The sequence below is a fragment of the Ambystoma mexicanum genome, chromosome 1p (genome assembly GCF_040938575.1).
Source record: "Ambystoma mexicanum isolate Mex_15411 chromosome 1p, UKY_AmexF1_1, whole genome shotgun sequence".
NCBI lineage: Eukaryota > Metazoa > Chordata > Amphibia > Caudata > Ambystomatidae > Ambystoma > Ambystoma mexicanum.
Window position 1 is genome coordinate 467,218,371 of NC_090921.1, and position 13,620 is coordinate 467,231,990.

Here is a 13,620-nt window from a genome sequence, read left to right on the forward strand (position 1 = left end):
ATGTGCAGGATGTTGAAAGGCATGCCCTGGTGGTCAGACCAGTGAAGCAGGCGAGGAGTGCTGTAGTGGAGGGAAGGCAGTGCAGTGATTATTAGGTTGAGGATGTTACCTTTCTCATGCTGCATTGGGTCTTACGTGTGTTGTGTGAGGCTGAGGGTGTCGAGAAGGCCGAGGAGAGCTTCCTTTTATTGGTTTGGTGGCCTTGTTGCCGGGGAGGTTGAAGTCGCCTAGGAAGATGTTGTTGGCGTGCATGAGGGACATGATGGTGACCAGGTCCGTGAAGTCTATGATGAAGGCGGTATTGGGTTTGGGTGGTCTATAGATGAGATGCAAGATGACTGTGTCTATCGGGAAGAGCGGGAAGTGGCAGGAGAGGAATTTGAAGGAGCTAATGTTGTTGACGTCAAGTCTGGTGCAGGGCCACATGGTCTTCTGAATGACTGTGAGGCCTCAAGCTGTCTTCTTCGGCCAGTCTCTGTGTTGTATGCTTTAGCCGTTGGGGACAAGGACGTCTAGGATGTGGGTGGATGTGGGTGTCAGCCAGGTCTCGGAGATGAAGATGGCATCAAGGTTGTGTGTAGTGATGAGTTCCGCGATGTCTGCTGCATGGGTGATAGCTGAGCAGACATTGGCAATCATACAATTCCATACTGTGGATGATGAGGGGGTGTTGATGGGCTTGAGGCTGATGTGCGTGAGGTTGCTGCATTGCAGAGTCCATGCTTTAGAGGAGGGGCGATGATTTTGGTGTTGCCTGGTGAAGGTGGGAATGGCCTGTGGGGACGGAGGGAGAAAACACATGCCAGCGCATGCTTACCTGTTGTCCAAACAGGAGTTGCCCTTTTCTTTGTCTGCACTTCATTTCAGACGCTGGGGCGAGAGAAGACCTTAACCTAAGAGTTAAGAGCAGAAAGGAAGAGGCACAGTGAAGAAAGTGGGCGGGGCTTACGGCATGTGACCTAGATCCACTTACACCTGCTCACCAACTACAGGCTGTATGCCTGTCATCCAATTTCATTGATGGGGAAAGTGTAACTGAAGATTCAGACAGAAACAGCAGGTGGGATAATGGTGGCACTGTACTGCCCACACCACCCTTGGTGCCATATGATGTAACAGCTAGCATCTCACACACTCTTACTTTCTAGCTCGTCATGACCTCTCTTGTGGCTATTCTGACTCCTTCAGACTGTGAGTGCCTTTGTCTGGTGGCTTCAGATATTGAAAGGTATTATTATAATTCTAAAAGTTTTTTTATAAAGTGCTTATTAACAAAGAGGTTTCTAAGCACGACCCGGGATTCAAACCTGTGTCGCTGTGCATTGTCTTGCTTCCAAGACGAGCGCATTGCCACTGAGCTATGCTACCCATGGCTAAAGGTATGACTGTACAGGCTGAGATGTTCTAAAACAGTACTATGTATTCACCAAGCTAGACTTCTGCCTACCTTGGCATTATATGTTTATCGCTGGACATATTCTTTTCACTGGTGTTCTGTCCAGGGTTTGCACTCAGTATAGTAGGATCCTACATCCTGGAACTCTTAAGAAATGGTTTTCTTTTAAATTAGTCTGTCTGTCCTTATAGGGCAGTGGACACTTAGATAGGTGCTGAGTGTGTTATTGTTTTCTTTCGAGAGGGTGGTGACGAATTTATTAAAGTAGTGATACCTTCACTTCCGTGCTTGGAATCTGCCTTTGGTTTTACTATGTCAAACCCTGTGATCATTGCTGTAAACCGCTGGATTAGGGGGGCTAGTTGCCAGTATATGTGGCTGGCAAAATGGCCCTGGGTAGCTCAGGCTTGTGGCGCACAGCATGGGAATAGGGTTTGTGATGAAGACTGGCATGTGCGGTGGCTGCTTGGATTTGGCATCTGACATTGCGAGCTTGCTTCCCTTCCAAGAAGTAATGCACAAAGAGTTAGACTTTGGAACTACAACCAATGTGCTCTTGTAAAGATACCAGTGTTTCATCCAGTACCTCATGAAAAGGTTATTCGTTATTTGGCTGTCTTTACGTGGGTTAGTCAAAGCATGTTAGTTCAGAGATCTTATGCCATCACTTATTAGGGACCAGTTAGTGAAGGGCAAATACACAATTACAACACAAGGAAGGCTCTAAGGGAAAAACACTAGGTTAGCGGAAGCTGGCAACTAAGTTTATAGCATACAAACACTACTGATTGTGTTAAATAAAGCAACTATTGTAGAAAACTGAAGTGTCTGTGTAAAAGTAAAAGTGGCACAAAAAGGCCTACGTAAATAGGCATCTGACAAACAGTACTTCCTGTTCCGGCTGCGACAGGATATGTCATAAATTCCATAAGTGAGGTCTCTTTAAAAGAAAATTCAGGGAAATGAAGTACACCACGGGGAGAGTGGAAAAGATTCAGAAAATAACCATGTCTTAAAGGTGAGCACTGTGGTGGAGAATGGACCGTACATTGATTTGGAGATTATCAATTTAAGGCATGGTGGATATTTCTAGAAAGGTTTCTGAAAGGTATTGGGAAGAGTCATGAGGGGCTTGGGTGAAGATATATAGCTCAAGGCTAATGGAGGAGTGATCATAAAACTGGTAGGCCAGTTTAGGTCGGCATTTAAGAAAAAGACACTTTGTTGGATCTACGTATGGAGAATCTTCTCTTTTGGGTTGAATTAATCAAAATAATTCTTTATAAAGATTGGCCCCAATGTGGTAGAACCTGTCATGTGCCATGAGATGCCAGAAAAGCTGTTTAAGCAGTAGAGTGATGTGCTTACTGACTCTTTAGAAAACGTACATGGTTTTGGGCATACATTTGTGTTGGAAAAGCGTGTAACACAAAGTCCAGCAGATAGACGAGTCTCCCCATGCCCCTTCTCTTGCCCTTCGAGAGGCACAAACCCGACACATGGATGACTGAAAATCTGGCTAAGGGATCAGCCTGACAAATGGCTTGCTCTTTTTCAGTCTGACCAGCTTTTTATAAGCAATGTAACCAAGAGCATGATTCATTCTCGAAATACACGTGTCTGACATGCTGTCCAGTCAAATGGTCGAATATATTTGATCGAATGACAAATTGGTCGAATCAATTTGGTCGAAAAAAAAAAAAGGTCGAATTTTTTTTTGAAAATATTTTTTTTTTTTGCTCTAGTATAGGTAAAAAAAGGTAAAAAAAAGGTGTTCACCAAAACGGGGGTTGGGGGGGGGAACCCCCCCAAAAAAAAAAATAATAATTCGACCATTTTTTAGACCAAATTGATTCGACCATATTGTAATTCGATCAAATGCATTCGACCAAATGTCTGGTAACCGTCTGACATGCACTGACTGCATTTCCTATCCAAAGCGTATAGATAGAGGGGCATGTTGGCCAACGGGCTGAGTCGAGATGGGCATGCAATCAGCTCTGCTTAAAGCATGCTGACCTTTGGTAGGTTTGCACATGCCATGACTGACGCTATCAACTCCATTCACACCTCTCTGAGAGAATACCAGCAGTGTTTCTTTCTCTTTCCTGCTTGCATTTAGTTTGCAGTGCCCCATTTAAATCCTTCCGACTGGAATGTGTGTAGGTAACGACTGAAGTGTATGGCTCTTTGGGAAGGAACCACACATCAGAATCAGAACCACAGATGCGAACAGATAGGAGATTCCAGAGTTGCCCTGTTTTTCCAAGAGCGTAATTCTTCTTCTTAGCCTAACTAAGATATCATCACCCTGTAGTGTATGAGGTTCCACTGTGGGAAGCCTACATGAAGAAAGATCTGGCCTCATAGATTTCTTTGAGAGATGGTTCTTTCAAAGGTTAATGCTTCGACAAATGAAAGCACCCGGTCAGTTAATTTCATTCGTTTCTGCTGACTAGTTTTGGGTATGGTGATATTTTGAAGTGACGATGTCAGACAAAAAATGTTCAAGGCTTTTGGTATGAGAAATGTTTATCATGTGGTCTGGAATTCTATACCTTGTCTCTTGGGGGGGGTTAGGAGGGGAGGCTGACCAGAAAGCCACACACAGCCAACCCTACCTCTTAGAAGGACAGTTGCATCAGAGAGGGCCTCAATCCATGTCCCCTCCTCTCCCCTGCCCTCAAGCCTTGCCCCTAAGTACACATGCTTGCCAGTGTTTTCTATTGATTGCAGATACTGCCAAGCCGAGGATGAGCGTGGGGAAAAGAAAACCAGAACACCAGCTTGCCTTACGGACCAACAGAATGAGATAGCAAAGACAATCACAGCTCTGAGGAGCCCCGATCCCAGCAGCAGCCTTGCGAGGGAGAGCAAGACACAGACTGCACCCACGCATTGGTACAGTGTGGAAACCCACCACACTGGAACAACAGAGTCTAACACCCAGTCCACATTAAAAAAGCAGCAATACTCTAGACCACTGACTATTCCTCAAACTTACTAGGGGAGTGGGCCGTGAACCCAAACTTGGACATTGCATTTCCAAGGCCACTATGGCCAATATGTGACAAGCCCATGTGGAGAAATTTAAATGTCTCCATGCACATATACATCCTGAGTGGGGAAGAAAGGTCTGGATTGGGCAGGGAAAGCAGGCTAATCAGTACAAAGGGAGAGACATTTTAGCAGAGGACTGGAAACAGCAAGTGTGGGTTAATCAGGTGAGTTCAGCAGTGGAGGTGGAGGAGGACGAAGAGACCAGCAGGAGGAAAGAAGGAGCAGTAACTTGTGGAGGATATTGTTGAATCAGGTGAGATATTGGCTTGGATGTGAAAGTAGTACTTTATATATTTGTTTAATGTGATACAGTTTATAAATAAACTTTACACATATTTCACAAATAATTCTTAATCACAATCATAATTCATTAAATATATATACTAACATAATTAAACTTACACAATGATTATTCTGGGGAACTATTCATCAAAATACATTATATTAACTTAAAAATGAAAAGACAAAATAAAAAGAACTAAAGAAAGAAAGTAATTTAAAACCCTAAAACTATTCTACTGCCAACTCAGTAATATTAGCCTAAATTGCTGTGCTCAGTTAATAGTATCAATATTGGCCGATAATAGTCCAATACGTCAAAAGGAGCATCGATATAGGTATTCCCATGCTATTACATTATCCGGAAAGCTAGGGGAAAAGCATAAAACCTAGAGATATTTCTACTGATCGTTCAATAACATTAACCTGATTTACTGTGTTCAGTTCATAGTCTCGCTATGGGTCCAATAATTTAGCAGTAGACCGAATATAGCGTCACAGTTAATATCCCCTTGTTTTTTGACTGTCTGGGCGGTTTCCGGCCAGTCCTGCCCGCCAATCAGAAGTCATTGGGTTGTTGTCTTCAAATAGCTATGCCCAGGACGCTTTCTATGACCAACCAAACATTGTGCATTGCTATAAGCAGCTTGCTATTTGTTGTGTTGATGCACCGAAGCCAGAAAGCGGTCTCATTTATAGTTTCCTTGTTGCGTACATATCTGCCATAGTCTGTGTCATAGGTCTTTGACATACTCGGGCAACCAGTTAATACATGTTTTCCTGTCTCAATGATTTGTCTATTCTTGCATAGCCGGCAATTCCATTCAGACTGGGGCAGCTGATTAACTGTTCCACTAATTGCCGGAACTGGGAGATAATTAATTCCAGTTAGCAATATAAAATGCCTCAATCTTATAGATGGACACAGGTTTAAGTATTGCTTCGGGCGCTTAAATGAGTAGAGAATATATGACACAAATGAATAGCTCTTCAAACCCTCAAGATGTGCATAGTTCTCCAACCAGTCCCAGAGGTCCACCTGTTTAGACAAAGCAAGCTTTCATGTAACCGGATTGCCCCCTGGTCGTACGGTCCGGCATATCTCTCTGAAACACTTTTTCATGTTTTCTTTTAGGCAAGAGATTGTAGAATTCTTACTAATTTCCATGTGAAAGTAGTACTGCAGTTTGAGTGCACGTGGTTGTTTGGCGAGTGAGTAGAGGAAGTTACTGTAAGGAGTGGATGTGACATGAATGGATGAAAGGAGGGTGTTTGGGTAGTAGGGCTGGGAGAAAAGTAGTGAGCAGAGTGGAGAGGTAGAGGGAGGAGTAGAGTAGCAGGAGTAGATTTGTAGTAGTGTGAGAAGGAGTGTGGTAGCGGCAGGGGTACAGTAGTTTGGGGAGGAGGCGAGTAATAGTGGGAGGAGGAGTGTAGTAGTGGAAGGAGTAGTAGTACCGGAGGGAGGAGAGTATTTTTTGGAGGAGGAGAGTAGTAGTGCAAAGAGGATTGTAGCAGTGGAAAGAGGAGTTTAGTAATGGGAGGTGCAGCAGATGGGGGAGTAGTGAAGTGGTATGGGAGGGGTGGTGATATCAAATGGAGGAGGAAAGAGTAGAAGGAATGAAATATTTGAGGCACAGAGAACTGGTAGGAGGAGTAAGCTGGGAGTGGTAGCTAGTGCAGAGGAGAAGGGGTGAGTGGGCATGACTCAAGTAGTCTCAATACCGCAGAGCAAGGGCAACACACTATCCAACTTCCCATAAGAACTTTAACCTCTTGTGGGAGTTTAGATCGCCTGCTCTTAGGCATCCATCACTAGTCACAGTCAGCCTTTAGACAGTAAGGAGTTACCATTCAGTAGCACTAAACGTGATTATGGACACCTGCTTTAGGGAGGAGATTCACCGGAAGACGAGAAAGAGAGAGGGACTTCACTAGGGCCCACACAAAAAATGCAAATAAAATCTCTTTAACTGCCTCAAATTCTCCTGCAATCTGGGCATGCTCCTGTCTCCTTTGTGATGCGGCTTGTGGGCTCCATGTCTGACATTTACCCATGACTCTCCACTGCAGTGCGGGCCTTCTAGGACTCTCCACAGCTTCCCTACACACACTAGCCCTGCTGCTCCTCCGGGAAGCTCATCTCACTGATTTCTCTGTGTGTCTTTGACGTGCATTACTGTGTTACGTGATCATGGCCAGTGAGGAAATATTCATAGTTTTCTATTTTGCTTGAGGTCATGGAGGGTACTGCACCACAGGAGGGCAGACTGTCCCTGTCTTACATTTTTGCAGCACTTGAGAATGCTATGTTTCTTTAAACAGGTTAAACCTTACTCACAGATTCATTTGATTAAAGGAGGCAAGTAGATACTAAATAACAACAGAGACTATGCAGGGCCTTGTAAAACCACACATAACCCCTTGTCGCCTTTTCCTCATCACATTGATTACTTACTGGAGGATTTTATAAACTCTAATCTTTCAGCCTATTTCGGCTTTTATTCCTATCCTAGAGCAAATCCTTTGTGCTGTTTTTAGTTTGAGTTCCAGGGTCTGCACTTAGAGTGCCTATATTGTGGCAGAGACAATTTGAAACCAAGTTTATGATTTTTATAGTTGGTACTCTTGTGGTGTGCGATCCCCAGAGAGAAGTACAGTCGATTTAGCCATATCAGATCGCGAAGGCGCCAAGGCAATCGTACCTTGCCGCGGGAGACAAATACAAGAATTATAAAAGACTTGCTGAGGAACATTGTAAACACAATCTCTAGAAAAGGTGAATGAAAAAATACAAAAAACACAGCTACTATTGTCAACCGAGATCAAGAAAACAGAATTAAGGAATCTCTCCTGAGGAACCACAGTTAAAACTGTGGGGAAACACGTGTTGGGAGATTATGTAACCAATGTGGAACTGTACATAGGTGTTATTCAATTATTGAGAGCAAGGAGTTATATACAAATGTATGAAGTACGAAGTAAGGACACTGCAATACTCAAATGTATGAATCAAATACATGAAGAAACTGGATACTTATAAAATAAACAAATTAAATCATATTGGAAAATCGACTGTACTTCTCTCTGGGGATCGCACACCACAAGAGTACCAACTATAAATATCACAAACTTACTGGAGGATGTCCAACACTTAGGACAAGCATTTTCCCTGTATCCCCGGTACCTTTCCTTTAAGTCAAACCATGGCCTCCTCAGACTCCATTCTCAAACCCCTGGGACTTTAAGAGGCCAGCCTACTCTCCACACATCCTATTTGTGTCTGTCCTTAGGACAGTAGTACTCTGGCCTGGACCCAGCTTGTTCTTTTTACCCTCACTTTCTTTTTAAAATGTTGTGTATCCGTAGAAACAGCTTCCAGAGAGACGTGCCTGCGTTGTCAGCACGGCAGGCATGTTGCATAGTGGTTCTTGTCTGACAGGGCCAGTACAGGGGTCATGCACCGAATAAGGGCCTCCTTTAGCCGTCCACTCTGCATGCATCAGGGCATGCTTAGAACCTCAGATTCTGCACACCACAGATGGTGCGAGGGTCAGTCCAAAGACAGAAGCAGTTTGTGTCGGGTAGGGCCACCACAGAGTGCATGCACCAAGGCATGGCCACCCTGAGCAACCCACCCTAGAATGCATCGCGGCATGTACTGATGCTCTGGTCTCACGGCCTGAAGTGGTCGCTCAGCCTCGTGGTTGCCACCCTAGAGCTGATACTGCTGTGCTGCTCTAAAGGTGGCATTGTGGACCCAGCTGGTGCGCACTCTTGAAGATGACGTGGGCGCCGCTGCATTTCCTTGCAGCAAGTCACGGGAATGGCAAGTAAGGCTGCATGTGCAGGCCTGACTTTGGGAGCCAGTCTTCATTCCTGGAATGAGCTGTTTGAGACAGGCATGTGGGGCCGGGCCTCATGCACATGGCACATGGGCTGAGTTGCAGTCTTAGGATGTCTTGTCCAGTTTTACTCCTCCAAGCCCCATTCTAAGGAATTATCTTGCTCCTGATGCCCTCTCTCACGTCCTCTCATGCACCCTCCTCTCTAAGATAGAAACCGTTCTTTTTGGATAATTGTGAATGGCCTGTCCTCAGCAGTCATCTCCCCTATGGTCTAGCAACAGACACTGTTTCAAGGAATGTCTAGGCTGTCGCCCTCAGGAGGCAATATTTCCATTATGTTACTATGCTGTAAGCTATGATTGACCCTACACAGGCACTACATGTATCAGAGGGAAGGGTCTCCTCCAACATATACCAATGAAGTGGATTCTTAGAATTGTTGTTGGCAAGGTTACGGCCAGAGCACTGACACTTTGGTCAATGGTCCATAGTCTTTGTTGTTGCATCAGTGGAGTCATCTACAGAAAGAGTGCCTCATCAGTGTCAGGGAGATGCATTTATTTATTTATTTTGCATTTTTAAAGCGCAGGGGCATTGAGGCGCTGTTACAGAATTTTTGTTGTTGTTGTCTTAGTTGCATATTTAAAACGCACTTAAATACCGTGGACCCGGGGGTCGAACCTGTGTTTCTTCGTGTCGTCTTGCTTCCAAGACGAGCAAGTTGCCACTGACCTATCCTCCCGGGATATTGTCATTGTAATTCGCCTTACTGCAACACCAGTACTTTTGGAATCTCTTTTCTGAAGACTCTCGCAAAATGACTCAAGCAGCAGTAATTCTGATGCATACATCAGGCTGCAGCTTGGAAGTTCCTTTCTGGGGGAATGAACTGCTGCGTAGGGTTGAGATGTTCCTCATCTTGTTTCCTGGTGGCCAGTTTGGAGTGTCTTGGGCAGAGTAGACTATGGTGAGTTGTGTACTTTTGAACTCTGGATCATGGTCGCCGTGCAGAAGGGCTTTGTGCTCATTAGATTAGCAAAAGAGTTTTTACCAGAGTCAAAATTTACAAAAGGGACCCACATTTTGAGTGGACATCCTGAGACTCTCGTTGTGTGCCTTGAGGGGAACCAGTTTTGTTTTCAGTAAGTACCAAGGAGGGACCATGGCACTAATGATGTCGTGGGCCCACGTTAGTGGCAAGTTGTCTTATTCATAGGTGGATGGCGGGCTGATATTCACTCTTTTCCTCCAGGGAACAAGTCCTATGCCAGACTTGTGGGCTACTCCCTATAGCAGTTCATCCCACAATTGAACGGATGGAAATATATCCTTTGTCCTTCAGAGGACCTGCTTCCTAATTAGCTGACAGTGATCCAGTAATCCTCTCATGGAGTTCCTGCTTTCGTGACCTCTGAAGGGACAGTTGTTACTCAGGCCTTTGCTCCTTCAGCTGTTCTCTTCCCTCCATGCATCTTCTCTGCATACTCCTGTATTTCCAGACCTCAGTCATGACAATAATCCGCCCCCCAACCCATCTTAACGGCTATGTGAAGGATGCTGGGCAATTTCTTGTTTGGAAATGACAGCATTCTGCCCTCTGGAGCTGCTGAGGTTGGGATGCTTAGGGACATCAGTAGGAGGACAGGAGACCATCACACAACCTACCTCCTTCAATCCATACAGTAAATACACGCTCACTCAGAAATCTATCCTTGATTTGTGACCACTGGGGTGGTGGATTCCGGGTCTATATCAATGGGCTATCTGGTGTAGTACCAGTGCATGTGAGTCAATGGACATTTCCTCTTGCTACAAGACATCCAGCGTGAGGACGAATTGACCTTCCCAGTGCAGGAGCATTCCATCGAGGCAAATTGGTCTTTCCCCCCACGTTTTTGTTTTAGTGATTTTTGTAGCTCTCTACAGCAGGCTGCAAATTGGCATTGGCTGCTAGCTACTGGTGGGTAGGAGATGCCTCTTGGCAGTTGTTGGATGGTGTGCTGTGTGCATGTGGAGTGTTCAGGGTGCAAATAACAGTTGTGTGCCTGGCTAGTGGCATGTAACTTGAAAGTTTGACCCTTGGCCGACAGGTTTGCTGCATCAAAATTCTTGATTGGCTTGTTGGTGTGAGTAGGTGCCATATCGCCTGTTGTCTGTTAGTAAATATCATTCTCCTGATCAGGTGTGCATGTCTTGAATGAGCCCACTTCCATCATGATGGTCTCAGTTGGAGCCGGGATGACACGGTTTTCGAAGGATTCATGTCAGGGTGCCTCTTCCTCTTCCTCCCTGTGCACGGAATCTCCTTCCACTTGAATCCAAGTTTGTTCCACATCTCGTCTTCAGATATAGTGGTTCAGGGGAGGAGTTTTTGGTGGCAGGATAATGAAATAGTGTTAACTCTCTATCTTGGTATGATGCTGTTCCCGTGCACAGCGTCACAAATTGATGAAGAGGTCTTTGGACTTCGAAAGCTAATGCATTGTATCATCTCAGCATACTTTCTCCAGTTAAATGTAGCAACACTTGCATTTTCGTGTGGAATGAAATCAAAGATGTGTGAGTCATCCAAGTGTTTTATCACACCGTCTCAGGATTGTGGAGTTCGTTATGAATAGCACAACACTTAGCTTCTGGACCCATATTATTTTAAAAACAACTGAACACTTACCTGTTTGCATCCTATACTTGATAATGTTGTGTTTTGTCCCACATCCATGGCTGTTTTACCTGGTCTAGCCCATAATGTATAATCCTGTACAGTTAAGGTGCTGCATGCTATTCCTTTTTAATTTTGGTTCATTTAGCTAGTGCTTTATCGCCATTGAGGCAGACAGAATACTGTATGTGTGTAGTTAAATGTTGGCATGTCAAATGCATTTATAGATCCTTAAGTTTGCTTGACTGCACTAAATTATGACTCAGTTACCGACCATTTTAGAGTGAGGAATTTTGTGTTTTTTTGTAATCAACTAGGATGCTGAGACAGAGATAACAGGTTTGGAATCTAAAATGCGCCATTCCCAAAGCTAGTCATCCCTTATCAACAAGAGTTTTTATTTGCCAACCATCCCCAATCCTATTACTGACACTTGCCAACCATTTCCAACCATAGGTGACCGTCACTGAACATTTCCAACCCCGGGTTGCCATCACAAGCAAAGCCGACAATCGCCATCAAAGGCCCACCATGGCCAACCATGGTTGACCATCACCAACAATGGTCGACCATTGCCAAACATGGCTGACCGTTGCCAAATATGGCCGATCATCAGAAAACACGGACAGTCACCACCAAACACAGCCAACCAACACCATCATTTGCAAACATAGCTGACCATGACCAACCACAGTCGACCATCCTCAAACTTTGTTAACCATGGTCGACCATGATGGTCCAAAGCAACCATGGTCAACCATTGCCAACCATGGCCCTCTATCCCAAACCATTGCCAACCAACTTGGCTATTCCTTACCATCGCCATATGGGCCATTTCCCCATTTTTGCTGCCTCAGACCTGGAGGAGACCTACACCACCGAAGCAGTTCCATTTTTCAAAAACAAAATGGTTGATTTTGCTAATACTTGTTATAAACTGAAACATTTGAACAGGACTGCCTCACATTCACAAATATGCTTCCCATGTAAAACGATTTCAATAATAAAGAAATGACTCACGATCCCCATCTATGTCATCATCGCAGAGATCGCCCTTGCCGTCAAGGTCAGTGTCTCGCTGATCATCATTTTTAATGTTCCGGCAATTGTCGCACACATCTCCGAAGTTATCTTTATCCGCATTCTTCTGCTCCACGTTACGCACAAAGACACAGTTATCCTGCCAGGAACGTTTCATGAAGTTAGGTCAGTTTGTATGGAGGGGTAGATAGCTCAGAGACAAATCACAGGTAGGTTTCCAGATATGCCATGCTGCTAGTTAGTGACTGTGACACGACACTAGTTCAAAGTAGAGATTCTTAAAGGACAATCTGTGTGCTATTTGTTATGGTGAGATGTTTTAGGTGAAAGCTGGCGCATGACCCGCTGCATTCCATATATGATGTGAAAACATATAGAGTTTAATCACTGATTCACCCAAGTGATGGATCTATAATTGAATCTCTTCTCGGAGCTGATATCTGTGCCACAGAGTACAGGTTTGCATTGTCCTAGGCCATTTACATTTCACATTAACAGCACTGCCTATGCAGCATGTTCATGACAGAGCTTAACGTCAAGCAACACTCTGAAGAATGAGGAACACCAAGCACAATACCACAATGTGTGTTGCTTCTTCTGATAACTGTGCACATTAAGAGGAGATTTCTAACCCCGACCCCTACATAAACCAGCCTGTTTCTGCTTAACTCCATCTACAATCTTCACCAAATCACAAACGACTTCCCTAAATGTACTTATGCTCCATCCCCAAACACATTCTGTTTTCCTTCCTAGAGCCCACTGTCCCTTAAACAAGCATTGGAAAAGCCAATAGGCATGGCTTTGTTACTGCTTGTTTTTAAGAATCGGCACTGCACTACTGGCCAACCATGACTTAGAAAGGAAACATTAACATAGGGAGGCAAGAGCTTCAAACTATAACAAATTACATGTTTACATTATTGCACTGCACTGGAGGGAGTGGTGGGGTCATGGTGGGTGAATGTGGGAGAGGGCAGGAGAGATCCGGGTTGGCTTTGATTGTGATGGGCAGCAGATGCCAATGAAGTGGGACAAGGAGGTAGAAAGAGCAGAAGCGAGAAGTGGCACAAGGATGGGACAGTTAGGTTGATAGCAAAGGAGGAGTGGAGGGAACAAGATGTCGAGTAGACAGAAATAGAGTTATTCAGGCACTGAGAAACCAGACCACTGATTGCTTTTTCTAAACTAGGTAAACGAACTTGAAAAGGTAGGGGTTGTGCATGGAGTGTAAGTCAGCGTGGTGTTGTTAGGATGTAGTGGGGAAGAATGTAGGTAGGATATCGGCAGTGTAGGTAGTGAAGGTGAGGGCTAGTGGGACAAAGGAGTAGAGAGGAAGG

General features: G+C 44.7%; 1 protein-coding gene across 2 annotated transcripts in view; it reads right to left on the reverse strand.

Annotated features, from left to right (window-relative positions):
• COMP (cartilage oligomeric matrix protein) overlaps positions 1–13,620 on the reverse strand; it is a 676,605-nt gene that overhangs the window by 239,664 nt on the left and 423,321 nt on the right. For both annotated transcript variants that reach the window (XM_069649319.1, XM_069649318.1), the window contains exon 10: positions 12,260–12,419. In XM_069649319.1, coding sequence (XP_069505420.1) covers positions 12,260–12,419 — 160 coding nt within the window. The remainder of the gene's footprint in view (positions 1–12,259; positions 12,420–13,620) is intronic.